The sequence below is a fragment of the Neopelma chrysocephalum genome, unplaced genomic scaffold (assembly GCF_003984885.1).
Source record: "Neopelma chrysocephalum unplaced genomic scaffold, ASM398488v2 Primary Assembly neopelma1_97116, whole genome shotgun sequence".
In the NCBI taxonomy this organism is placed as follows: Eukaryota; Metazoa; Chordata; class Aves; order Passeriformes; family Pipridae; genus Neopelma; species Neopelma chrysocephalum.
In genome coordinates, this window is record NW_020925758.1 from 3,605,378 (window position 1) to 3,633,105 (window position 27,728).

At 48.2% G+C, this 27,728-nt stretch overlaps 1 protein-coding gene across 2 annotated transcripts; it reads left to right on the forward strand.

Annotated features, from left to right (window-relative positions):
• ME2 (malic enzyme 2) lies at positions 1 to 27,728 on the forward strand. 2 transcript variants are annotated; one of them, XM_027671648.1, is made up of 16 exons: positions 1 to 127; positions 6,357 to 6,484; positions 14,867 to 15,000; positions 16,403 to 16,552; positions 17,692 to 17,767; positions 18,527 to 18,688; positions 19,194 to 19,297; positions 19,671 to 19,780; positions 19,878 to 19,975; positions 20,968 to 21,081; positions 21,180 to 21,294; positions 22,142 to 22,284; positions 25,083 to 25,185; positions 25,644 to 25,714; positions 26,074 to 26,172; positions 27,075 to 27,728. In XM_027671648.1, the coding sequence occupies exons 2-16, from the start codon at positions 6,377 to 6,379 to the stop codon at positions 27,222 to 27,224; spliced, it is 1,737 nt and encodes a 578-aa protein (XP_027527449.1). In that variant the 5' UTR covers positions 1 to 127; positions 6,357 to 6,376; the 3' UTR covers positions 27,225 to 27,728. The 2 variants fall into 2 exon arrangements, with proteins under 2 accessions (XP_027527449.1, XP_027527450.1); XM_027671649.1 differs by lacking the exon at positions 1 to 127 and adding an exon at positions 4,383 to 4,495.

The window sequence follows — 27,728 nt, forward strand, 5'->3', positions numbered from 1 at the left end:
TCCGCGGCGCCTCCGTGTGAGCTCCATTCAGTGGCGGGTTCCGCGGCGGGCGCAGCTCCGGCTGTTCTCGATAGGAACAGGTCGCCGGCCGGCATCGCTCAGCGGGCAGCAGCCGCAGGAGGACGAGGTAGATCCCGTTCTGGTAAACAATTTCACGGCTGCGGCGGCGGCGCACCGCAGGCCTCTGTGTCCTTAACAAACCCGTGTCTTAAGGGCGTCCTGAGGCGCTTGGAGGCCGCCCGGGCGCGGGGAGGGGATGGACCCGCCCGGGATGCTCCGTGTGTCCCCCACACACACACCGGGGCCCGCGAGGGTCGTGCCGAGGCAGCAGCAGCACGGCGGGTGCGAGGCGCCGAGGCTCGGCCTGCGGCGGGGGGCAGCCCTGGGCCCGGCAGCAGGTGCGGGGCCGTGTTTTACCCCTGTCAGAGCGGTGACAAAACCAGAACCGAGCCGCCGGGGGGGCTGCCCCGGGCCGGGGGGGGGCGGTCACGGCGTGTCCCCGGCCCGCCCTGACCTCCCCGTGGCCCCTGGACAAGCGAAAGTTGGGCAGGGGCAGAGCAGCTGCTGCGGCCTGGGAGGAGGAGGAGGGGGAGGAGGAGGAGGAAACGCCGTCGCCTGGTATTTTCAGAGCCGGTGTTTGGGTTTGGCCTCTCCTCGGCTGCTCTTTGACAAAGAGGCGGCGGTGGCTGGACATGCTGGTACCTCGTGGCCTCGCTGCGCCGAAACGTTAAAAAAAGCTGCTGATGAGTACGAGGCACCCGGGGTGTGGTGTCGTGGCAAGGATGCCTTAACCAACAGGAAAGAGAACCCCAAACAACAAAAAAAAACTTACTGATAAAGGGCCGACGGAAAAAGGACCCTCTCGCAACCAACCAACCAACCAAACCCACTAAATATTGGTTATTTAGCGTCCCCTGATATTGATTATTATCACCTGATATTGATTATTTTGTGCCCTTAATTCCACTAAGTACCGAACAGCATTTCCATGCGGGCAAGTGGAAGGTGCTGGGCAGCACATGGAGCTCTGCAAGTGCCCCGTGTGTATGTCTGTGTGTCTCTGTGTGTGCACCCAGCGGTGTCTAATGTGCTATTTAGACGTGATACGATCTGCAAAAAAAAATTCAGCCCGGGCTCGTGTTTTAAAAGAGAATTTGCGCGTCGCAGTCGCAGGACAAAACTTCTGATAAGCCTTGTGAGCCAGCAACGTGAGTGCAGGCGAGGTTTGGAGCTTTTTTCCTCCTGCAAACCAAGGGAGAAGCTGTCAAAGTGCGTGGTAGTGTGCCGGGCTTGAGTGAGTACTAATTGAATTTTCATCTTTACTAGCGGTGCCAGCACCTCCGCTGCAGCAGAAGGAGCAGTTTTGCTGTTGCCGGATAGTTATTCAGGTTTCTCTGTAATTTAAGCAGGGTTTTTCTTTTTTTAAGTCCCGACTAGTGCACACTGACATTTCTAGGTGGTTGGCAGGCTGATGGTTCGCCAGATTGTCCCTGAATTAGCAAGCAGCTCGGTTTCTTTGTGCTTGTTGCTCGGTTGTTCTTCCAGGAAGAATTCCCTTTTGTAAGTGCAGCTGTTGTTGGGAACATCCTTGTCCATCTCTCTCAGCTTGTATCCAAAAAAAAAAAAAAAATCTGTGTTTCTGAGCTGAACAGCTCTAACACAGAGATGCACCAGTTCTCCAGAATAAAGCATCAGTAGCTTTCTGTTTATTCCTGCAGTATTTTTGAGGGTTTTCCAGGATAAGGCCTTTGTCCTGCATATGTTGATGTCCTTACCTTTACTACCAGTAGCCCTCCCAGTTACACAAATGGAATAAAGTCAAGAATTTGAATACATCTGCTTGTCAGACTGGGCCAAAAATGCTGCTGCTGCAGTTTCCACAGTGAAAGACAATGGACTTCATGATTCTTAAGAACCAGAATATTTAGGTCAGGTCCATTAATGTATAAAAATATAGCTCTTTGATGTGGTTTGGTTCTGTTATGAACCAAGGCATGAATAATAAATAATTCAGCCCTACTTTCTGTTTGTGTTAAGGGGTTTTCTGACATTGTGAGTTAAGTGATTCACATATACTCTTTTTAGAAAGGTGTTCTGAAATTATTTTCGTTTGAATTCACCTAAGTGGGCTTTATTTGCTGAATTGTTTCAAGCCTCAAGTTGTGAACTTGATTATTCTACTTAAGTGCTCTACATCTGACTCTTTCTCCTAGTTGAACTGGTTGCCTTCAGGACAAAAGGGAAGAAAAGCAATTTGAGTTTGTTAAAGATCTGCTTCCAAAATAACCCACTTACTGCTGCTGAACAGTTTATTAGTGTCTCCTCCCCATATGACTGTTCCTTTTAATCTGCAGATCTCAAGGTGCCTTAGAAACGTCCTTTAAGGTGGTTGCTCAGGACTTTGCTGAAGAGAACCTGAAAACTTCCCTCAACAGCAGCAGCATCTGGTCAGCTCAGGGAGCCAGAGGTGCTGAGCTGCTGCACAGAACCACATCCCCATCCTTGTCCCTCTGCCCCTTCCTCCTGGGATGCTCCTGCTGCAAAACAGAGGTGTCCCCTTGACCCACTGCAGGGTGGTGGGTGCAGGAAAGGCTGCTTGGAGTAAAAGTTCCCTTGGGGAGACAGGTTTATAGTTGGTGCTTGCCTAATGTGATAATTTTAGACTGCTTTATCACTGCTGAGGTGATGAAGCCAGCTAGTGTGTGCCTGGTTTGTGTCATGCTTGGGCAGGCAAGGCTTGTCTGTTTATTAAAAAAAAAAAGACAGTAGAGTGCAGTGGTGCATCCACACCAGACTCACTGGATGGGCTGCTGTGGGTACCTAAGAGAAAATGTCTTAAAAAACCTGCAGCAGTGGAGGCCTGAAGGATTGGAAACCCTGTGGGGCCTCTGTAGCCTTGAGTTGGTAGTTTCAGGAAGAAAAAAAAAAGCTCCTGGTGGCACAGGGGCCTTGTTAATTTCTGTACATGAAAGGAGGGCTGGAACTCTTTATTGACACGGGGTTTCAGGAGCGCTTGAACCGCATTTGTGCTCGCCCGCCCTTCAGACTGAAGGAAGGCTGCACAGTCACCCAGCACAGGTTGCTGTCCACTGAGGGACACCCTGAGCAGTCAGGTAGGATCCACAGGTCAGGCAGCCCGTGCAGTAATTGAAGCAGACCTTGCTTTAATTGACACTTGGGCTTCCTGACTCTGGGAGCAGCGTAATTGGACCTCTTAAGAACATGGTGAACCTTTCCCTTAAAATTCCCTTAACGAATCTATAATTGCACCAGCAAAACGTTTGCTCCCCAGATAAGGGCACTTGTGCATATTGGTAATTAGTCTGACCCGGGGCAGATGCCTCCTGATAAGGCACAGCAGAGAGCTGTGATCTGATATGCTGAGGGATTTATTTCCCTTAAATTGTGGCGCAGCGTGTACTTAGTAGTAAGTCAGAAATAACCAGTTGTAGTGGATTCAGTCTAGAGGTGCACCACGGTCTTGTTTAGTCCTCAGCCTTGCCAAGTGCTGGAGGGAGAAGAGAGGTCCTTGCCCTGGTTGTGCTGACACATCTTTGTGGAGGAATTTCATTCCCCTTTCGATTCCGCTGCTTTCCTCCTGATTCCTCCTCGCAGGACATTGCACAACCTCGTTCCTCTGTGTGTGTTTTCACATCATTTCAACCCCTCTGTTTCCCTCAGTCGAGGTCCTTCCCCCACGGAGATGCTCCAAGGGCTGGAGCCCCTCTGCTCTGGAGCCAGGCTGGGACAGCTGGGAATGTTCACCTGGAGAAGAGAAGGCTCCAGGGAGACCTGAGAGCCCCTTCCAGGGCCTGAAGGGGCTCCAGGAGAGCTGGAGAGGGACTTGGGACAAGGGATGGAGGGACAGGACAGGGGGAATGGCTTCCCACTGCCAGAGGGCAGGGTTAGATGGGAAATTGGGAAGGAATTCCTGGCTGTGAGGGTGGTGAGGCCCCGGCACGGGTTTCCCATAGAAGCTGCCCCTGGATCCCTGGAAGTGTCAGGGAGGGCCATGGTCGTGCATGCAGAGCTCCTGGGACTCCTACACAGGAGCATGGACAGAGGATGGGGAAGGATTGCTTGCTTCTGGTTTCAGGGTGAGTTTTGGAGGCAGGTTCTTGCGAAAACAGTTTTGAAAGCCTTTGACAGAAGGAGTTGGAGGAGATGTGCAAGGTGGGAGATGAAACAGAAACACGGAATGATTAGAAGAGCCAGGGAAGGAGAATAACCAGTCAGGTTTAGTGCTGGATATGAATCAACTGGGATCATATCTCTTGGATCTAAACAGAGGGGCTAAGTGGAAAATGAAACTTGATTCTCCCACTTGCTCTATGTATCTGAGATACCTCCACCAAGAGAATCATTTTAGGTGATGTGACACCTCAGGAAGGATCCAGTCTCCTCTCTCAGACAGCAGAGAAGAAAGGAAGATTTGTATCACACCCCTGAAGTCTTTTCCTCTCTGTCTCGTTGATTAGAGAGTTAATTGGTCAAGGTAGGAGAAATCTGGGCCACAATCTTGTTTGGTTCTTAAATGCTCGTTAATTGCAGTGAAGTGATTTAGATTTAATTGGAGTAAGATAAGGTGCGGTGTTTGTCCTGCTTTTTAATTCCTTGTTTAAGGTATCTGCTCATTGATCGAAGCCACCCTGGCACCAGGCTGATGGGATTGTGGGATGGGGTTTGCTGTGGCTCTGGAATCACAGACCATGCGCAGAAGGAGGTGGACCCACGACTGTGTAACGATGGCAAATGAGCAACCGGGACTAAAACCGGCTAAAACCGAATTTGTCGTTCCTAAAGGCCGCTTGTTTTGCAGCAACAGAATTAATTTTCCCCTTATCTGATCCCGATTTTCAGCTGCCCTGAGTCCCGGCAGACCAGCTGTGCTTGGTCCACCGCTGGCTGGTTTGGGGAGGAAGGACCACATGAAAGGCAGCAGTTGTTTGTAGTGCTGGCAGGGCACAGTAAATTTGTGGTCTTTGCCACAAAACAACTGAACACGCAGGTTTTGGGCACAGCCTAAACAAAACAAGCACAGGATGAGAGAAAGGGTTTCTTCTGAATGTCAGAGCTGCTTCTCTGGTAATGGGTAGAAGAGAAACTCGGTCGTAACTGATGATGAGAAGTATTAAATGTTTGCATATTTTTTTAATGCTTGGAAAGATTTCTAAGAAAACCCTCAGACTGTAACTTGCAAGACCAGTCTGCCCTCTTAAAAGCTGATTATGTGTAAATTTGATTATAGGAAGGTCTTCTAAAGTATTCAGGCTGCATTTGAGATAATGAAGTTTTGTTCCTTAATCCAATTTTGTCTCCCATCTGGAAGAAATTAAAAATCCAAACCATGCATCATTTCATTCCTTAAAAAATGTCTCATAACCTGCTTTACTGTCCTCTGCCTGAGTCTTGGAGGGGGCACCAGCTGCCCTGGAGAGGTTCCCTGATCCTGGTTCTTTGCTGTCCTTTCTGGCCTCTTAATGTCTTTGTGCAGACCACGGTCCTGTGGTTGCTGTTGTCCCTCTGTCTTGGCGAAATAACCTTTGAGAGATGGGTCCAGTTCACGTTACCTGAGTTATAAAAGCATGTACTAAGTGGTAATTTCTGCTCCAAAGAGTTTGCAGTTAATGGGTGGATAAAGTGGGTTCAAGAGTTGCCGTAACCTGGCAAGACTAGAACTAAGCTTTTGAGTGGTTCTGACAGATTTTTTTACTTTGTTAGGGAGACATTCCCTTTATTGAAAGGGATACATTCTCCCTGAAAACAACCTTTTTTTTTTTTTTTTTATGTTTGGAATTGTAAAAGCCTAAGCCTGGAACCCGGAGCTCAGTGGTGTTCTTTTGGCCGTTTTAATTCTGCGTTTCGTCCTAATCCAGCCTTAATACGCTAACAGGCGTAGTTTCTTTCCTTCCTGTTGTCCAGGCCGTGAGATCTCGTTGTTAGGAAGCTGCCAGGGAACCTCTCAGCCCGAGTTTTCGGGCCGCCCTCGCCCGAGTCGTTGTGTCCTCCCTGGCATTTGCAGCGGTGCCAGCCCCACGGGTCACCGCGGACGGTTAATAGTTCTGCCCCCGGGTTTATGGTGTAAGGCAACACCCAGCGAGTGCTGAGTGCCTGACTGCTGCCCACAACACCGTGCTGGCTCCCATCAGTATCCCCGTATGCTCTCTCCCCTCTCCCCTGTGCCCTCACCTTCCCAAAACCTCCCGGGGGGGGGGGGGGCGATTTTCGGTTGTTATTTCCGCGCCGTCGAAGGGTCTTGTTTAGCACGTGCCTGTTTCTTTCACGACAGATGGGGCCTCCTGCTGCCTGTGTGTGTGATTTCTGAGCGGTTCTGTTTCCCTCTCTCCCCCCCCCAGGTGCAGCACAGGAGCAGGAGATGTTCTCCCGACTGAGAGCAGCCGCCGCCCCGTGCGCGATGGCGCGCCGCGGCATCCACATGAAGGAGAAGGGGAAGCCACTGATGCTGAACCCACGGACAAACAAGGTCGGTTTTGGTAGCCTGCCGTTTTCCAGTGTCTTATCTTTCATCTGCTCGTAGCCCCACGGACCTTGTCCCGGGGTTAGAGCTCTGGGACATAAAAAAAAAAGGAGAGGTGCGGAGGATGGAGGAGTCAGTGATCATTTCGAGTTTACTGCCTGGGCACCTGCAGTACAAGGTGACACTTCTGCTTCTGCCAGCCTGTGCTTCCCCTGGTGTGCTTTGTCTTAATGCAGTCAGCACTCCCGCTTCCCTGTGCCACCTGGTGCTTGCTGATTACTGGCTTGTTTCTTCGGCCTGGTTGAATTGAAGTCAAGCTTTATCTGACAGGGAGTCTTACTTCATAGTTCGTGGAAGTTAGTGCTGAACTCAGTCTTGGTGGTGATAGGAAGTGTTAGCCTGTCTCCCCTAGTCCTGGCTTTTTCCCGGAAGACTGGGGGGTTAGGACTGAGCTGTATTACTAAGGAACATCCCTGTGCAGAGTCTGACTGAGCATCTAAAAATAAACCTTGAATGGAGCTAACTGGGAGGCAGAGATATCATGTTAGTTCCATGCATTGGGATGAACTTCTAAGAAAGCAGCTTTTGGGGTTTTTTTTCCCTTCACAAAAATGCTCCTGTTCCCACAAGCCCATCTCCAATCTCCTTTTTTTTTTTCCTGGCCTTCGGGAACCTTGAAACTTATCAATGTGCAAAAATTAAAAGTGGTAAGAAATCAGGTGGTTTTGGTGGCTGATCCAAGGTGTCTAAAGTGGTCAGGAGAGGTGTCAAATCCACCTGCCTCTCAGAGGGCATTTCCTGAGCAATGGAGCTGTAGAAGCCAGACTCTTTCCTCTGCACAGCAAAACCTTCCTCCCTTTCTCTCTTTCCCCCCCTTCTCTCTTTTTCCCCCTTCCCTTTTTTCCCCGGGGACAGTAGAGTGCAGCCTCAATACTGCACGAATCCAGGTTGCCTGAAGAGAGAGAGGCAGAGCTCTGGAAGCTGGAGGCTGGCTGACTGGAGAAGTGAAATTGGGATTGCTGTGTCAGGGAAGGAGAAAACAGTAGATTGTTGTGATTTGTCGAGATCAGATTATCTCGAGACTTTCCGAGCTATAAACACTTTTGACATGCCAGTGGAAATTACTTCAACCCCTGTAAGCTTTTCCAAATGATGATTATGCAACAGTGTTCAGAAACAAGAACAATAGGTCATTTCTTACTGGTTTTCTAGTGAAAATATCCTTCTATTTTTTAATTTTTTTTGACCCTGGAATTCTCTGGTGGACTGAACGCAATGCAATATATTTTTTTTTTAATTTTTTTTTTTTTTTGGTGGGGGAGGAGGGAAGAACAGAGAGCTTCTTGTTGATAACAATTGATTTTTGAAACTCTTTTGTCGTCTCCAAGAATTTATACTTGTGGGAGGGAAAATCCATTCTGCATTAGTTTGGCTGTGTTGCATCAGTCTGTCATTACTGCTGATGCCTGCTGGAATGGACCTGTAAGCTCGTTAAGTGATGCTGCTTGATGCAGGATGCAGTATCTGTACAGAAATGCATTTTGGATATTCAGCAGAGAAATAAATGATTTATTAAACACAGCAGGTACTTTACCCCTTGTGCTATTCTTGCCCACAGTGCCTCACGTGAGTGTATATATGTATATATATATATAATCTACATGCAGACACAGATAAAGGGTTTTATCTCTTGCTGGCAGCTTGTTGAGATCATCATTTAATGGCTCGTGTTTTATCTGCCCGTGTTTCATTTTTACAGTGCTCTGTCAGCTCCACAGGACACTTGGTCTCCCCCGATACACGTGGGCCCTAAAACAAAGGGCTGCAGGGTGGAGCAGCCCTTCCCCTTGTGCAGATTAATCTGCTCCTGTCCTTTGCCACTGGACTAGGCTTTCCTCATTCTTTTTGACTTTTCTTGCCCATCCTTGCCTGCCTTTTGCTCCATCAGCCGGGCTGGGCTGTGTGTTGGAAGGCCGGTTTGTTGTCGGGGTGGCTCAGAAGGGGCCACGAGCTCCTGCCAGTCACTGCTGCAGCCAGACAATTGCAGAATCTACTGTAACTCTCGCTGGCATCCATGTCTGCTTTACAGTCTTCCATGATGTTTGATTTCTGCTCCCTGGCAGGGGTTCAGATTACAGTTAATTGCCTCCGGGACCTTCTGTTCTGCTGGAGATCTCCGCAGTGCCAAGGCAGCACTTTGAGCTTGTTGGGCATTCAGAATGCTGCTAGGACAACCTCACTGGTTTAGTGCTGGCAATTAAATTTTTATTGTATCGTGGTGATGCTTCAGATGGGCCAGCATTTCTTCTTGCAGCACGGAACAGACGATTTATGGGTACGTGACCCCTGACTTCGGTGCTGTCCCTTCCCCCCGTTATTGAATTCGTTAATCATTGTTCTCCCGTACTGACAATGCCTCTCAAACTTTTAGCTTCAGCAGGTATCTTTAGGTCATTAAACACATCAAACACGCACATCCACGTGTATCTGTATGTGTGCATGTGCCTGAGCACACACGCGTGGAAACGCACAATAAATTTTAAAGGAGAGGCTCGCAGGTGGTAAATTAATCCCAGACTGATCCTGAGGAATTTTCCTAGTGTCCACCTTCCTTACGGGTGGTCATCTTCTCACATGTTGCATTTTGCTTAGCTTTTAAATTATTAACAGTTAAATTATTAACAGTTAGATTATTGTCTGTGTTCATTCCCAGGTTTTTCAGCCCGATTTATTTTCATCCATGCCTTACCGAATACTTCCAGAAACTGTGATAGATTTACCTTGGTATAAAGAATCGTTTTCCTTAACAAACCTGTACATGACCTCACTGGCTTCTGGGAAGCGTTTCCAGTTTGAAATAAAAGACAAACGAACAACAAAAAAAAGCTCCCTCAACCCAAAGTCAAAGCTGTTTGGACAAAATAAATGGGATAGGGCAAGAGGATGCGAAGAAGAGATTGTGTGAACTTGGAAGATCTAAAAGCAAGATGTTCTCTTCCCCTTCCGCTGCCCCTGGTTTTTGACACGTTTGATTTATTTTAATGCTTTTTTAGGTTCGGGCTGTGTCAGCTGGGTCCAGCAGCCAGGGTGCAGAACACACAGGTGCCCATGTGCCTTCCTGGGGAAACGGGGATGAACAGGACGTGGGGATGCAAATGCACACAGTGGCTGTCTTTGTGGCTGAAACACTCCTGGCAGCTTCTGATCAGCCGGGAAAGAAAGGTCCAAGAAGGCAGGAAACTGACAGAAACACACACACACACACAGAGCCCGAAAGTCCCACCACCAGTTTTGTGTTTGGAGGTGGGAGGGATTGCTGGATGGAGGTCGCGTGGCCACGCACCTGCAGCTTTTTTAGCAGCCCCCCCCCTGAGATCTGCATGCTCTCAAAAGGAGTTGAGTGTGGAAAGGTGGAACTGTTTAATCTGTAACCAGCTTTTATCGCCTGCCTGGAGAGGTGCCGTGAGCGCCGAGAGGTGGTGGGTGGCACTGAACCGCGTTTTAACGCGGAGCAGCTGTTCTGCTCGGGGCTCGTGAGCTGCTGGGGTGGTGGGTGGAGGGAGGAAGGGAGCTGCCCCGGTGTTTTTGCCGTAGGATTAATGCCATTTAAGGGAGAACAAGAGCCACGACCTCTGCTGAGCTGGAAAAGCAGCGGTTTGATGGGACGTCTCCGAGGTCCTCAGGGGGTGCCATTTCAAATCATGCTCACGATTTGCAGCGCACAGCTCTGCCCTAACCACGGAAAACAAACCCCAGAGAGGCCGAGTGGCTTCCTTGGCGCTGCGTAAAGGCTTTCTCTTTCTGACTTTTCCCCCTTTTTTTGCGGGGGAATGCTTTTAGTCGAAGCCACGAGGCAGCTGTGGGTTAGCCGGGAGTGGTTCATCAGCCAGAGTGATTTACATCTGGTTTCACATGCACAGAGGAGGTGCAAGAGCTGGTGATATCTTTGCCTGCAGAGAGATGGAGGTGTTCAAAGGGTGAACAACCTGATGAAGGTCCAGGTTGTTTCGCAGTTCAGCAGGGAGTAAATTGCTGCCCTGCGTCAGCCACACCCTGCAGCGCACACGCTGTGCTGTTCCTGGGAGAATAAAGATATAAAATGGAGTTTAAAAAAGTGAAGGAGAAAGGAAATCAGATGAGATTTCCACACTCTGCCCTCATAAACGCAGAGAAACTTTGAATCTGTGGTCAAGATAACAAGGACACCTTTGATTCTTGTGAATGAGCTTTATTAATTATCAGTGGAGGCATCTTGTGCAATAGTGAACTTTGTGATTTAGGGAAAAGGGAGCAAAGTCAAGAGAAGCAGTAAAATATACTTTATTTTCAAAATGTTTATGATTTGATGCTGCTTCACAGGCTGTGATGCACTGCTGAATAAGTTCTAAGAATGATCAGGAGTTACATGGAAACCATTTGTTAAATCTTCCCCGTGAATCAGGCTAACTCATTTTCCCAAACAGCGGCATTTTTGGTTACATTCTTTATTTAAACCTTTTCGCAGGGGCCTCTAATGGGGGTTTTTGTTACCCATGAGAGTTATCCCCTCCTGTGTATGTGCCTGCAAGATCTCGCAGGTGGGGAAAAAATTATCGCCCCTGGTACTTGGCTACTTAGAAACCTCTCAGAATAACTTACTGGGCGGTGCTATAAAAATCACGCTTAAAGGTTTCAGGTCTCCTGTTTACCTTCACGCAAGGCAGGCAGCTAGAATTTGTGTGTGCTGGTATTTATAGCAGCGCTGGCTTTGTGTGATAGAGCCCAGTTGCTATGAGGTCCCAGTGCCAGAGGGTTGATGGTGGCACGAGTGTGAGCCTCTGCCTGAACTAAAACGCTGCCAACACGTCACTTCACTCCCTTTTTCCCCTCTCGTGACAGAACAGTCGGTTTTGTTGCAGTAAAATTTGTCTGTGTGTGTGGTAATTAATCCATCTGCGGGCTTTGAGGTGTGCTGGGTTTCCTCCTTGCTTTGTCTGTGCCAAGCTGCAAAGAGGATTAAGGGGACTAATCTAAGTGAAAGTTGTCACGCTCAGGGCGCTCAGGGAGAGGACACCCAGCACTGTGGGGTCGATGGGAACCAAAAGGTGACCCTGCGGCTTAAATCCAAACCACCACAGAATTTAGGTGTGTAATCCCAGGGAAAACTGGAGGAAGTTTGGGCCTTAAGTAGGTGCTGGGGTCTTCAAGGCCTTTGAGAACATCAGTCCCACCGCTGCGAATTGCTGAGGTCCTCCCGATTCGCTGAGGCTGGTTCTGCCAGGCTTGCTGAGGCTTACAGGAGGAGGCAAAAGCATGGGAAATGTGTAATTCCACAGCTCCCAGGCACGCTGGTTCAAGGAAATTCTCCCTCCTTTGAGGTGCTGTGTGGGGAGCGAGCCGCAATCCCAAATCCGAAGCAGGAGGATGGTCACGGATAAAGGCAATGAATGGAATACAGCAGGTGTTGGAAGGAATGGAATGGAATGGAATGGAACACCCCAAGTGCTGTTGCTCTGGGCTGATGTTCTGTTCCACTTGGAACAAGGATTACATTTTTTCCGTGGAGGCTGATGTCATTCTGATTCCCGAGTTAGCTCTGGGCAGAAGTTAAAGCACTTTTTAATGTGGTGAGGTGTAACTGCCGTGTAAATAAACGGCTGGAAGTGCTTATTGCCACCCAAAAATTCACCGTGCCTGATGTTATTGTAACTCCAGATACACTGACAACCCAGGTTGCCTGTGGACAGGAACAGAATGTCAGCAAACTGATTAAAGGTGGGTTGCTGTTCTGCTTGGCACCAGCCTCACGGGTTTAAAGTCATTGGTTTCTCTCTGTAGGGAAATAGGGCAAAGCCACGTTCCAGTGACGTGGCTGAGAGTGGAAATTAAAAATTGGGGTAGGCTTTATTTTTGAGGGACCTGAGGCTTTCTTACTGGGAGCAAGTGGGTTTTGCAAGTGAGATATTAAACTCATTTAGAGCAAAATGATGTAGCCAGCGTGGTACCACTGAGGGGATCCTGGCCTTTCACATGCCCTGAACTATTGACTTCAGTGGCCTCACTGAGACTAAACTTCTTGTTCTCCTCCCTCTTCTAAATATTGTGAGTATTTTGGCATCATTTTTTGGTATTTTGCAGTGTCTGAAGCAAACAGTTCAGCAGGTCTCAGATGTTTGCCAGCTGTGCTCAGCTTCGTGTCCTGAATCACTTGCACTGCAAAGACAGTTTGTGTCGGGAAAGGGTGGTTTTAAAAAGGCACCAGCTGCTGATGGCAGCAAATTAGGGGGTATATAAGGAAAAGGGGAAGATGCATTATGTTCACAGAATCAATATTTCTTATAGTATATGCAGAAGTGAAACTAAAGAAGATCCTTTGCAATATATATTAAAAAAAAAAAGTGGCATTCAGTTTGTGGGGTTTTTTTCTCTTGCCAGTGGTGTTTACTTGGTCGTGTTCTCATTTGGAAATGCTGGATTATTCAAGTTTTCTGAAATAAAATATCACTGAAGTGGTCGAAGTCACTGGTACACCCACCCAAAAAAACCCAAAAAAAACCAACAAACCAGCAGAAAGAGGAAAAGGTTCAGGAGTGAACCATCACCTGAAATTTATTTATATTGGAAGAAAACAATGGTTTGCAAATGACTTGTAACTACTGGTACAAAAAGGATACTGACCCAGTAGAAAAAGGGACAAATTGAATTCAGTGTTTGGTGTCAAATCTATTACCTGGAAGGTCGGCAGAAATACAAATAAATGCAAAAAAAAACCCCAAATTTATTTTAGGGTTAAAAACTTAAGGTTGTTTTCTGCAAGAAGGTAATTGCAAGTGCTTTTTGCGAAACATGGAAGTTCTGGGGGGTTTGTTCTTTTTTTTTTTTTCCCTTGTTTTCTAACTCTTCAAGAATTTTATTACTTCAGGACATAGTATAGAATTAGTACAGAAAAGCAGGTGGACTGCTTAAATCAGTGCAGTCAAAACAACTGGTATTTAATATGATTTAAATAAGCAGAGAGGATAATTATATAAAAACAGTTATTATTTTAATGATGGGATTTTTTTTTTCCCCGAAGAGTATTTGTATTGGTTAGAAAACCACTCAAGTGTGATTAATTACACCAAGAATATATTCTGAATTAGAGACTTTTCATTAATGGCCATGCTTTCTGCAAATGCCTGTGAAAGTCTGTTCACAAATAAGCAGAGGTGTGAAAATATTTATATTCTAACCTGAATTTATGTCTTTTATCATCAAGTGGGAAAATAGTGATTTTTTTTTCCCTGTGCCTTCAGGAGCTGGACCTCGATGATCCTTGTGGATCCCTTCCAGCTCAGGTTGTTCCCTGTGACTTCACTGATGGCAAGAGGCACTTGGAATGTAATTACAAGGCATAAAACAAACCTTAGAAAGCTTTTTTGGATGTTTTGGTTGGGGTTTTTTTTGGCAGTAAGAGTCTGCGCCCTGTGTTTTTTAATGTCTGCTTTAGTAAACAAAGGAAATGTTGCTTCCATCTCCTTTCCATCTCTCCCAGAGCACTGCAATTAGCAAGCCCTTCCCTTCCAGGTTCCCCTTTTCCTCACAGGTTGATGCACAGCCTTGGCACAGCAGAGGCTTCCCTGGGTTTTCCAGCTCCCCCACGGTCTGTCGCGGATATCGATTTAATCCCTCGCTGAGCTTGACCCACTTGGACGAGCTGAAATAAGGAAGAGCTCATCATTTGCAGGCTTAAAAAGCGGGGCCAGTTGTTGTGGGAAGCGGGGTCAGCAGTTTGGGGCAGGGCTGGCTGTGAATCCTTGCTTGGATCAGGGAATATTTCCCAAAATTACAGCCAGGAGTTCGCTGCTGGTCCCTGTCAGTCTCCACCAGCAGGTACCTCCCTGCAGCCTGCTGTGTGTGCTAACTAAAAAAGCCTGTTTTGTTGAATGTTATCATTAAATAATTCAAATTAAGTATTTAAGTAACAACGAGTTAAAACTCTTCATCCACCCCGAAACAGAGAACGGGAAATTTTTTGCGGTTTAGCTCTTCCAAAGCTTGATTTGCTACAAATGAGGCTTTTTTGGTAGTGGACAAGTAGATTAGTTCCATCCCTAAGCAAAAACGAAGGATTTGGGTTGAGCTGTGGCCTTAATAGAAGCATTAGGGCGACTCAGTAACTTTAGGATCTATCTGTATTAGTGAAAGTATGCACAAGAAAGCAGCAAATGGAGCAATTAAGATAAAAATCTCTGGGCTAAGTGCATCTGTGTAGGGACCAGACTGGGTGACCCACCCCAGAAGAGGCAAACACGCCCTGACCCTGCCTGCTGTGGCACCTGCCACGAGAGAAAAAAGCACTGTGGATAAGAGTATTCCCAGAAACACCAGAGGAAGAGCTGCTAATTATTTCTCACCTCTCCTTTTCAGGGAATGGCCTTTACGTTACACGAGCGGCAGATGCTCGGGCTGCAAGGGCTCCTACCTCCTAAAATAGAGACACAGGACATCCAAGCCTTACGGTTCCACAAGAATTTGGCAAAAATGACCGACCCCTTGGAGAAGTAAGCGGCTCCTCCGGCCTCGTCCTGTCGCGCGAGTAAATGGGAATGCAGGAGACAAGAATAAAACAGAAGGATATAAATGGAAATAACTTGGGGATAACCAAAGTTTCCCGTGCCCCCGCTGGGTTTTTCGGTTGGTGGGGTGTTTATTTTTCACTTTAGCACAGGAAGCTGCTTTTACCATGTGGCTGGATGAGGTTGGAGGGCTTTTTTTCTTTTTTTTTTCCCCCAATATTCCATGGTGGTGAGATAACAGAAAGGAATGTGTGCAGATTATTAACAGAGCTGCAAAACCTTCCTGTAACCCGCAGTATGTATTTCTGTAATGTGTAAGATTAGGTGGCAGGTTGTCAGAGCACGGAACTCCCGGGGGGGGAGGAAGGGGGAGCTGGCACGTGCTGGAAAAATGTGAATAATGAAGGTAAATTGAGGGTTTGAGGCATGAAAACCAGTGTTTTACACGTTCAGTAGCTCCTGCTAAGGGGGAATGACAAGCTTAGAATTTTGAGTCTCATCACTTGTGTTTTTTCCGTATCCTCCTCTTATTGTTTCACCCACTGGTTTGGGGAGCAAAACGCGAAGGGTTTTGATTTGTTTTATTTTCAGAAAGGCGTGTTTTCAGCACCCTGTTGCTGCACTCACATAAGCCCAGTGTCTGTCTCCATGTAAAAACACACAGTCTGCCAGAGGGGAGAGGAGAGCTGGAGTGGTTTGAGGCTCACTGGACCACATCAAAGCTCTTTTGTTCTCGTGAAAACTGAAAGATGGCTCTTAAACCCACATCCTGTCACTTGCTGATCTGAAACAGTCGTGCCCTCTGTATTGGCCAGGTGCCCAGTGGCTGTAGCCCGAGACAAACTGCCAAGTCATTGTCTTTGTGTTGTTGGGTCAGCAGGACCCAACCTAAATCGATGCACAGTGAATTGGTGTGTAAATTTGCAAAAATTCAGGTTTAATTTGCACACCTGGGTAAGTCCTTCAAAACAAGCTTGCTGTTAGGAGTCAAATTGTTTCAGGTGTGTGTTAGCTTTACCAAGACCTTACTGTCAGGACCTTAAAACGTTTTCTGGATGAAAAATTCCTTCACTGGTAATTTTGCTTATAACAGTAATGAGACTCCCAACTGCATCCTGCAATAAATCCAGGGGTTATCTTTTGCCACATCGTGTGTTTGTGCTTTAACTTTTTAGCGTGCGTGGTATGTCACACCCAGTGTTTTTATTTCAGCATTTTAGGACTGCTGCTCTCTTTTTTCCAGCTCTTGTTCAGTGCTCTCAGTCTGACTCGAGTAGGAGCAGGAATTTTATGAAGAAAGTTTTTTTTTTGCTTTCGTTGTTTTTTCTCACGTAGTTTTAAACGAGCCTAAATACGAAACAGTAAGTGGTGTTTTGGTTAATTACAGGTACATCTATATCATGGGCATCCAGGAGAGAAATGAAAAACTGTTCTACAGGGTGTTACAGGATGATATTGAGCGGCTGATGCCAATTGTGTACACACCAACAGTGGGCCTTGCCTGCTCCCAGTACGGACACATCTTCAGGAGACCAAAGTAAGAACTGTCTATATGTGTGCATCCATGTATACTGCTGCTGCTTTTGTTATGATTTTATTATCATGTGCCTGCTGTGCTGCCAGGAGTCAGCTTTCAGTTGTTCTGACACAGTAAGCACACTTGGCTGGGGTCTGGTTTGGGTTCAGCAGTGGCTGCAGAACAAATATTCGTGTCGCTGGCTCTGTGTTGGGGAAACCAGCTCAGGCTGGCGGCCATTCCAGCTCATTTCCAACTGCGACTCTAAGTGTGTTTCTGGAGCCCTGTTGCTCGAGGGCTTTAGTGCTGTGTGGAGGGAGGGCTGATCCTTCACTGCTGCTGGGATAAAGGCAGTAAGAAACTCATGGGTTTTCTCCTAATGTGGGGCAGGGGACATGAAAGATGTGTCTTGGTTCTCACACACTTCCCTCCCCCCCTCTTCTACATCTCTCTGTGCATTATAGATCAGCTTGAAAGTTGTCCCCCACCTTGCTGAGATGTTCCTTGTCTGTGCAAGGAGCAGCAGCATGGGCTGGAATTCAGGATGGAACTCTTTCTTTCCTTCCAACAACCAGCTTGTTCCAAGTGTTGGTGATTTATCTGTTAACCACCTCTGCCAACCCTTTTGTGCCTCCTTCCCTCCTGACAAAGGGGCTTGCTTGAGCAGGAGAAGCACAGACACTTCTCTTCACCTCTCTCCTTTGCCTCCCCTCCTGCATTCCCGTGGCTCCCACAGCTCTCCTCCTGGCCTTTTGACTTCCTTTCCCCTCCCCTCACCCCGTGTAGTGTCGTGGTAGAGCTTCACTAAGGTGAAGCCAGGCTTAGGACCATGTTCCCTTCTCATATCCTTGCAGGGGAAAGTGAGGGTGCTGTCCTGTTGATGGTAACACCAGAGCTGTTTTGCCCTGGAGATGAATAAACCCCGAAAGGTGAATGTCTGTAGTAGTGTAAAATCCAGGTAGCACCATGAAAAGTGTCCTTACTTTAAGAGTTTCAAAGCAGCCAAGCAGACTTTTGTGTTAGACATTTGTCCTTCGGATGATTTATACTGGTGATCGTAACACTTTTAACTTCAAGGAAATTGTCCTGTTTGACGCTTGAGTTTTACAAAGCAAGGTGAAATATTTCTGCTTGCTTTTTTTCCCTTTTTTTTCTTCCAGAGGATTATTTATTTCCATCTCAGACAGAGGCCACATAAGGTCAATTGTGAACAACTGGCCGGAGAACGACGTTAAGGTACCGCCGCTGTGCAATTTCATTTCTAGCTGTCATTTCATCTCATTTTAGGTTTTTTTTCAAGATTTATTAGCGTTTGATGGAAATGTAAATATTAAATAGTGCGTCCTTGTCTCTTTGACGGTGATGGCAAAACGCAGCTCATGAAGACAATGCATGTCTTGAAAAGCAGTGTTTTACTCTAAATGTGAGTTTTTTGGTTTGAGGAGGCAGTGATGATGAGAACCAGGCTTGCCAGATTTTTTATTTTGCTTCATGAAGTTGGGGAATGCACCTCTAGGTCTTGCTTACTGTGGAAACAAAGGTGATCTTGTCCTCAAGATGAGGGCCCAGATTTTGCCATTAAGTTCTGTATCACTCAGCTGGGTCGAGAACCACAGGGCGAGGTGAGCTTCACCTTATACTTTGCAAACTTAATTGGTGTCTGGATTTGCAAGTGGAAATCCTAAACCCAGGCTACAAGGCTGCAGTTCCACATGGCTGTAATCCTCGCCTGTGGGTCCTTCCACAGGGATCTGAGCAGTGGCTGCCAGCAAAGAAAAAGGAGCGTAGCAGATTCTAACATTGAGCCTTAAGTAAATTAAGTCATTGCCTTAAGTAAAATATTCCTTGTAATCTGTTCTTTGTTTGACTGTGCACACACAGCTGAGTTTTTGCCTGGAAAAAAACCACAACTGGTGTTGATTTAATCCTTCTAAATTTCGGTGATGATATATCATTTCACCTGCTTTTTTTGCTTTTGTTTTTTCCTGTCCCCAGGCTGTTGTCGTCACTGACGGAGAAAGAATATTGGGTCTGGGAGACCTGGGAGTGTATGGGATGGGAATTCCAGTAGGAAAACTGTGTTTGTATACAGCCTGTGCAGGAATACATCCAGATAAATGCTTGCCAGTGTGCATCGACGTTGGGACTGATAACACGGTGAGTTGACTGAACTTTTGCCTGCCCTAAGTGAGAAGTGTTTATTTAAGAGTGTTCAGAGCCACAAGGGGATGTTTTTATTTGAGCACCTCTGTTTAAGACAAAGCCAAATATTTCATGTGAAGGGTAAGTGATGTGGAATTCACTCCGCAGTTACATATCAGTGACTGAAAAGTGCCGGTTAATCTGCCCCCGAAACGGTGCATTTGGAAGCGACTGGAGTGCTGGAAACAGGCCTGTGAAATAGGCAGTCAGCTTTTGACCTGGCTTTTAAGAAGCTGGAAATGCGAGTGAGATTTATTAGAGCACTTCACTGTTCGCTGCAGTATTGATTTGTTCCATTTTTAAGAGCAGCCATCACCGAGCCCGAGTGCCAGCCGAAATCACAGGATGCTGTATAAATGCAGTACCTTCGGTGTGAAACGTGCCCCCGTGAACCCTGCAGAGGAAGTGACTCATCCCGCCGCTCTCTTTGATTTGTTCCTTTTTTTTTTTTTTTTTCCAGACGCTCTTAAAAGACCCGTTTTACATGGGCCTGTACCAGAAGAGGGATCGCTCGCAGGTCTACGATGACCTGATTGATGAGTTTATGGAAGCCATCACAGACAGGTAAGGACAACGAGTTCTCTGCAGGGGAAGTGTGGCCAGAACTGCTGGCACAGAAAGACCCCAGCACGCCGCCCTTGAAGCAAGTCACTTAAGGAATAAGGAGAGGAACAAGTCAGAACACACAGGGCTGTGTTTCTGGCCTTGCAGTGATTTTTTTCTCTGTGACCTAGAACATGCTGCTTGTAGTTATTTTGTTAAACAGGCACGGAACTGAAACAGGACTGTTTGTAGAAGTGGAAGGCCTGAGGGCATCCTGTTTCCAGAGATAATTGATTAGGTGAAGGATTTGTTTTTAAATGGGTTGTTCTTCTTTCTGTGTCTGGCGCTAAGAATAAGATAAGAACAAGATAAGAGTGTTTGCCATGTTCTGTAGGTATGGCCAGAACACACTTATCCAGTTTGAAGACTTTGGAAACCACAACGCTTTCCGTTTTTTGAGAAAATACAGGGAGAAATACTGCACCTTCAATGACGACATCCAAGGTACACCCTCTGTGTTCCTTAATGCACGTGCAGAAGCCTTTGCCCTGAAACCACGCAGGTCTGTTCTGCTCACCTTAGGTTGGTACTGCTTCTACAGGGACAGCCTCAGTGGCCTTGGCAGGACTGCTGGCAGCACAGAAAGCCACTGGTAAACCACTTACAGAGCAGAAAGTGCTGTTCCTTGGGGCAGGAGAGGTGAGTTCTCCTGAGGGCTCTGGAGCAACCACAGGTTGAGCCGTGCGTTTTCTCATGCCGTAGGACTCGTGGAGGTTTTTGTTCTCTGAGTTTCATTGCAGAACTTTTTATATGAGGCCAGCTGAAATACATTAGCAGAAGGGACTGCCTTAAAACAGGACTGTGTGAAAGGTGTTTTAACCTTTGCAAGGACTCAAGTTTTTCGTTTTCCTGCACGGGCTTGAAAAAAGTATCGGGGTCTTGCGTGTAGTCAGAGGGAAAATTACCACGAAGTTATGGCTTACTAAGAACATCTTGTTAATTTTAATAGCGCAGGAGAGAAGTACACAGCGCTTTCCTCAGCAGGTGAAGTCAGTGTGTGCTTGCAGCAGGCAGCAGTTACTGGTGCAGCACTGTCAGGAGAAGCACTGGCTGTGCTTCCTGGTACATCAGCACAATTGCTTCTGTGGCGCTGACAAAATAACTTAATTAGCCAAAGGCCCTGATTGCGGTAATTGGCCAGTGTTGCAGTGAGCTCTGCCTTGCTTCTCCTGCCAGACCCAGCAGCATGTGCAGCGAGCCAAGAGAAGGGACGCAGGGGGGGAAGCAGTGCCAGCCAGCATTTTCTTCTCTCAGCCCTCAGCATCTCCTCTCTGCCCTCTGCAAGGCCTTTGTCTTGGGCAGCAGGAACAGAGGGAGGCCTGGAGTTTTTGGAGCTGGGCACAGAGCACTGCTCTGTGGTTTCAGGCTGCAGCACTGACTCGTTCTTGCTGCCTGGCTGGGCTGCTTCATTGTGGCTCCTGAGCTGGTGCAGGCACAGGAGCACAGCAGGAAAGCTGCCCCTCTGCTTTTTTTTGCTTGAAGATGTGTCGCTGTTGTCCCAGGAGCCTGCCCCCGTTTTGGCAGGCGTTCGCTGTGTCTCAGGGCTGAAGGATTCTTGTGGGGATCTGTGTTTGTGATGACAGACCTCTCTTGTGACTTGTTAAAAACCAGAGTCCTTCTATGTCCACAAGGCTGCCCTGGGAATTGCAAACCTCATTGTTATGGCTATGATGGAAAGTGGTGTTTCTGCCGAGGAGGCCTACGGGAGGATATGGATGTTTGACAAACACGGTTTGCTGGTCCAGGTAGGGCTGCGCCCGTGCCTTGAAATACCACAGTGCAGGTGGCCAGTGGTTTTCCCCGTGTCCTTCTCACAAAAATAACCAATGTTTCACCCATAAAGGGCCGAGAACACAAGGTAGATTCCAACCAAGAGCCGTTCACACACCGGGCTCCAGAGCAGATACCAAAGACGTTTGTAGAGGCGGTGAATGTGCTCCGGCCTTCAGCCATCATCGGTAAGTGAGGTTATTGTTTCTGTGATTTTAGGTCGTTTGCTGCCCTTTGAATTGCTAACGTGGCTCCAGGGAGGCTGGTGGCAGCGATCTGCATTTCTGCCGGGGCAAATGAGATGAAAATGCGAGGTCGATTTTTCTGCTTGTTGTCTCTCAGTGCCGGGGAGAGCGAGTGCTCCTCCTGCACCTTGGTAACAGAGAGCAGCCACAAACACCGTGCTTTCTGCAGTCCCCTAACTCGAGTTGGTTTGGGGTGTTTTTTTTCCTGACCTTCCTTCCCCCAGTCAGCTTCTCTGCCGGCAGAAAGGCTTGAAGGAGCAGTTCCTTGGTGCAGATCACCCCAATGCCTGTCAGGTCACTGGCACCTGTAGGTATTTATTTATAGCTGTGCCTGCCTGCAGGAAACAGATAAGATTACAGGTATTTCCCGGTGTGACTGCAATTGCCTTTGCACAAGATCTACTCGGAAAATAAAAGGTGGGGTTTTTTTAGCTGAGTTAGCTACCCTGGAGCTTGTAGCCACCGTGCAAACACACACCGTTTTAGCCTGTTTGTACCTCCGGGTTTGGGTGTGGTCAGAAACACCGGTGTCAGGTGTGCATTGCCAGCACCCAGGGATGAATCACCCGTGGAGAACCTGTAATTCCCACTTACATCAGTACAAAAGATCGTGTAAAACAGGCTCTTGGAACACATTAATTAGGCGCTCCTGTGAAAACTGCGAGGTACAGGCAGCCCCCCAGCAGTGCCTGTGTTCCACCTCCAGCCCCTGGGAAGATCCCAGGGGTGACACGAGCTTCATCTGCAGCCTGCCCTGAGGTACTGATCCTGTTTTTGTGTGCCTCTGCAGGAGTGGCAGGGGCTGGGAGGCTCTTCTCCCACGAGGTGATCAAAGCCATGGCTGCCATCAACGAGCGACCCATCATATTCGCGCTGAGCAACCCCACGGTGAAGGCTGAGTGCACGGCAGAGGAGGCATACACGTTAACAGAGGTGTGTGATGCTCAGGGCTGCTGGCTGACAGCACTGTTTGCTCACTGCCGGGAGGCCAGGAGCTCGGGTTGCTTCGTTACTGCTGCAGTAACACAGATCGTAACACAGATCGTCCTTTGCCTCCTGGCGAAAAGTGGACGGAGGTGGTTTGAAAAGAGGCCCTGATCCTTCAGATGACGTTTTGCAAGGCTTGAAGCAGCCTAAATCTTTTTACTGCCTTTTAAGAGAACGACCAGCAGGTGCTGTAATGGCTGAGTAAAGTCCTTAAAGCGGGTGGTGGGGTGTCCTTGCATCAGTCCAGGAGTTCAGTCGTGCGGGTCAGAACTTGTGCCGTTCACGGTGACCCACGGGGACCTGTGCCCTCCCCCGGGGGCAGGTGGTGGCCTCTGTCCCCTCCCACAGCATCTGTGCCCTGTGCACGGGCACCACCACATGTCAAGGTGAGCCAGCCAAGCACAGACACACCTCGCTCTGCACCTTTGCCTCAAAGGCCTTGGGGGCTTGGAGGTTGAGGGTTTGGGGTGGTTTTTTTCTCAGTAACTGTGTTGTTATCTTAACAGCACATCCAGACCTTGGGTCTGCCTTTAAAGAAGAAGGTCTTCTGTCCTTCTGCACAGAGCTTTTATGTAAAACTAATCATCTCTGAAGGGAGCCCGAGGGGAAGGAGGTGGGGGCAGGCAGAGCTCTGGCTGTAAGGCTTTGAACTGGCTGGTGGTGCCTTTCCTTTTCACTGCAGGCTGCAGCTGGCTGTGATCCCTCCTCAGGCTTCAGGGCTGGGGCTCTTGAAAAGAACTTCTTTTTTTTCTTTTCTTTTCTTTTCTTTTTTTTTAAATACGATCCCAAATCAGGTGACTCATGTGTGAAAATCGGTGGGTGGAGCTCTTTCCTTGTGTCTTGATGAGAAACTGCAAACTCCTTCCTTCTTCCTCTGCTGGTGTGGCTCAGTTTCCAGCATTGCAGCCCCAGCAGTGTCAGTGTCACACCGGGAAGGGCAGAATTCCATGTCTCCATTTGACACCCAGATTCTCTTCCATGTCAGTTCAGAGGGAACTCCTGCTACAGAGATTTTTGCAAGCCAGAGTGAGCTCTGGAATAACAGCCCCTGGACAAAATCTGGATCTTCCAGCAGCAGAATCACAGAATTCTCAGGTTGGAAAAGAACTCCAATACCACGGAGTCCAACCATTCCCCAGCACTGCCAAGGCCACCACTAACCCATGTTCCCAAGTGCCACATCCACAAGGCTTTTAAATCCCTCCAGGGATGGGGACTCCACCCTGGGCAGCTGTGCCAGGGCTGGACAGCCCTTTCCATGAAGGAATTCTCCCCAATATCCAATCTAAACCTCCTCTGGCACAACTTGAGGCCTTTTCCTCTCCTCCTGTGCCTTGTTCCCTGGGAGCAGAGCCCAATTCCCCCCCGGATCCATCAGGGAGCTGCAGAGAGCCAGAAGGTCCCCCCTGAGCCTCCTTTTCTCCAGGCTGAGCCCCCCCAGCTCCCTCAGCCGCTCCTGCTGCTCCAGACCCTTCCCCAGCTCCCTTCCCTCCCCTGGACAAACTCTTAAATTAAGATGTTTTGATCTCTCTCAGATATGCTGCATTAGTCAGAACAGTGAGTTGGGCAGCATTGCAGTGCACGAAATTAAATTCCAGTATCTGGGACAGCAAGTAAACAAGAGTTAGTTGTGCAGCCAAGACTTTGTCTGGCATGAATAAATGTAGAAACTGCTGGCACCTCTGGCTGGAGGAGGCCAGCAGCAGGGCTAGAGGGGGAATCACCCTAATTTTTTGCTTGCAGTTTTTACAGAAATGGGTTATTTGGACAACTAAATGTTACTGGTCAGTGAATGAACAGGTGTGATTTGGTTCCAGTCCTTATATATAAAATTGGTAATGTTTCTGTCCCTCTGACCTTTTCTCCACTTCTGCTGTTTGTTTTCATAGTTCTTTTCAGTTCTCTGAAATGTACTGAGTCTACCCATAGTTTGCCCTTCAAAATATATATTTTTCCCTTCAGGATGCAGTAACTACCTAGAAAATGGACAACATGATCTCCAGAGGGCCCTTCCAACCCAAACTATTCTGTGATTCTCTGCAAATCTCCAACTTTATTTATTTTGTCACTTAACTAATCAAGTTAAGGAATCAGGGCTGTCACCCCCCGTGTGTGTCCTGGCCTTGGGAACAGCCTGACCCTGGCTGCTGTGAAATCTTAGGCCAAACAAGGAAGTCAGCAAGGATATGAAGATACACCATCGCTAACCTTTTATTCTTTAATTCCTTTTTTTCCACTAGGTGGCACCTGTATTCAGCCTCTGTGTGTTCTGTTCTGTTCTCTAAAAATCCATACGTTCTCCTCCCTTCTCAAAAAGGGAGGAAATGTCATGGGTATGCCCTGACATTTAAACACGGCTCCCAAGCCTTTGGCTTCTTTGGTAATCTGTTCTCAAACACCGCGGTCCCGGGGAGCCCTAAATGTTTTACACCGACGTTATTAAACCTGTTACTCAGTGTCGAGATGCTTTGCCTTTCGGGGGTTTTAGTGCTCGAGGAAGAGGTCGTTTATTCGGAGAGGGTGTGGTTGGCACTCAGAGATGTTTTAACATCAGAATGTTTTAACATTCTGTGCCCGAGAGGTTCCTCGAAGTCGCTGCTGCCTTAATGAGCAGGGCGTGGTAAAACAGATAAATGGCTCCCCTGCCTCAGAGAGCTGCACAGCTCCACCTGTGTGCTTGTCTCCTGCTTCCAGATTGCTCTTTAGCAGCTGCCTGACCGTGTGGGTATCCCTCTGTCCCGCAGGGCCGCTGCTTGTTTGCCAGTGGCAGCCCCTTCGACCTGGTGACTCTGAAGGACGGGAGGACCTTCAAGCCCGGCCAGGGAAACAACGCTTACATTTTCCCAGGTGATGGATAAAACCCCTCTTCTTTCAATCTCTTGAAGACCAGGGCTGTTTAGGGAAGCAGCGTGAGGAGATGTAGCCGTCTGTTAAAGCTGAGGACTCATAAAAATGAAGGAAAAGCAGTTCAGGATGGATGTTAGGCGTGTGCAGCTCCACGTGTGGCGCAGTGAGCTCACCCAGCTGAGCATTTCTAAGAGAGCAAAAGAGTGCCATTAAAGGCTTTGAAAGCTGCTGCATTATGGGTTTTCCTGGTTGGTTTTTTTTTTTGGGAGGGGGAGGAGGAGAGAATAAGTGTTAATGTGCACTTGAAGTTATGTTAACAATTCTTGGGAGTTAATAACTCTTGGAGTTGCGTCCGTGCAAATATTTTCAGAAATAACGTTCTAGATGACTCTAGATGACTGCCAGCTTCTCGTGAGCAGGCTGCACGCTGTGAAGTGATGATGATGATTTCATTTTAGGCGTGGCTCTGGCTGTGATCCTCAGCAGTGTCCGGCACATCAGCGACAAGGTTTTCCTTCAGGCTGCCAAGGTGAGTGTGGAAGCAGAGCAGGCTGTGTCTGATGTTTGATTTCCCTTGGTTTTATCCCTCCACAATGGTAAAAAACTGCCAAAAACACGAGGTGGTCAGTTCTGCAGGCACGTCACGCTCCTGTAGCTTCCACAGTTACAGGGAACTCGTCCTCCAAAGAACCAGGGTCTTACTTTGCTAAATGCTCAACCATCAGGGTTTGCTGACGTGGGCTCAGATGGAGAATTTGGGGGTTTTGACTGCCTTTGGGGGCACTCTGGCAGTAAGAGCACTGCAGCTTGATTCTCCTGAGTGTTACAGCGTGCTGTTGGTCACATTTGGGATGCAGTAAATGAAGCTGGTTTGTTCTTCTAACTCAGGCACTGGCGGAACAGTTGAGTGATGAAGAACTCGCACAGGGAAGACTTTACCCCCCACTGTCCAATATCAGGGAAGTTTCTATTTATATTGCTGTCAAGGTGAGTATGAAGCGTGAGAGTGGGCTGCACTAGAGGTGGTTTGTGTGTGCATTAACCTCCTGTACTGCACAGTGTGACCCCTGGGACACGAGTGCTTGGGCACGAGACAGCCCAGCTCTTTGTGCCTTTGGGGAGAGATGCTCATAAAAACACTCAGTTTGTTGATGGTGGGCCAAAGCAATCCTTCAGGTCCAAGGATGTGATTCTTCCCCTGGACTCAGCGCTGGTGAGGCCACCCCTGGAGTGCTGTGTCCAGTTCTGGGCCCCTCAGCTCAGGAAGGACATTGAGGGGCTGGAGCAGGTCCAGAGGAGAGCAACGAGGCTGGGGAAGGGACTGGAGCACAAGTGCTGTGAGGAGAGGCTGAGGGAGCTGGGGCTGTTCAGCCTGGAGAAGAGGAGGCTCAGGGGAGACCTCCTCACTCTCTGCAACTCCCTGACAGGAGGGGGGAGCCAGGGGGGGGTTGGTCTCTTTTCCCAGGCAACCAGCAGTAGGACAAGGGGGCTCGGGGTCTTCAGCTGTGCCAGGGGAGGTTTAGGTTGGATATTAGAAAGAATTTCTTTCCAGAGAGGGTGATCAGCCATTGGAATGGGCTGCCCAGGGAAGTGGTGGATTCTCCATCCTTGGAGGTTTTTAAGATAAGACTGGATGTGGCATCAGTGCCATGGGCTGGGAACCACGGCGGGGTTGGATCCAGGGTTGGACTGGATGATCTCGGAGGTCCCTTCCAACCCAGCTGATTCTATGATTCCATGATTCTCCTCTGAGTTTCGGAACCGGGCTTTCAGGTCCCTGCCGAGGCATTCAAGAATTGTAGAAAGGCTTTGAGGTTTCTCTTTCCTGGGTGTGTGCGAGCCCTGGGCACAGCGCGGGCGCTGCAGCGGCGCGGGTTTGGCTTTTCCAGGTGATGGAGTTTTTGTACGCCAACAACATGGCCTTCCACTACCCCGAGCCCGAGGACAAGAACCGCTACATCCGCTCCAAGGTCTGGAGCTACGAGTACGAGTCCTTCATGCCAGACGTGTACGACTGGCCCGAGTCCAAGGTCCACTGAGGCACCGCCGCGTCGCACTCCTCAGGCAGCATCTTCTACTCTGCAGGGATCCCTTTTTCAGACCAACTCAAATCATAATCTGTAATTTATTATTTTCACTCGTTTCGTTGTCTTTTTCCCCCCTCCCCGCTCCCCTCCCCTCCCTTTAACTCTGTTTTTTCCACTCGATGTTGATTTCTCCCCGCTCCCCCCTTTTCCCCCCCCTCCCATTTTTCACCTGTTAAACTGTATGGATGATGGCACCCTGCCACGGGGGATGAGAGAGAGCCCTCCAAAATGAATTTGAATGATGACAATGCATTTCTAGCTTAGGGCCGGCGCCACACCGAAGAATTCCATTAATGATGTTTCAGCTAAACGCGTTTGACGGCGAGCTCACAGCTCTCCCTCCTCACTGCTGATCCCCCGAGTGATTTATTTCTGCCTTTAATAATCAGTCTTCTCGTTGCCCCAGTGTTGTCACGCCGTGACATCAACAGAGAGCACTTGTCAAAAAAAAAAAAA

Coding starts and splice junctions, on each gene's coding strand:
- ME2 (XM_027671648.1), top strand. CDS start 6,377: ATGTTCTCCCGACTGAGAGCAGCCGCCGCCCCGTGCGCGATGGCGCGC. Junction 19,298..19,670: donor ATGGAAGCCATCACAGACAG/GTAAGGACAACG, acceptor CATGTTCTGTAG/GTATGGCCAGAACACACTTA. Junction 22,285..25,082: donor AGGCATACACGTTAACAGAG/GTGTGTGATGCT, acceptor TCTGTCCCGCAG/GGCCGCTGCTTGTTTGCCAG.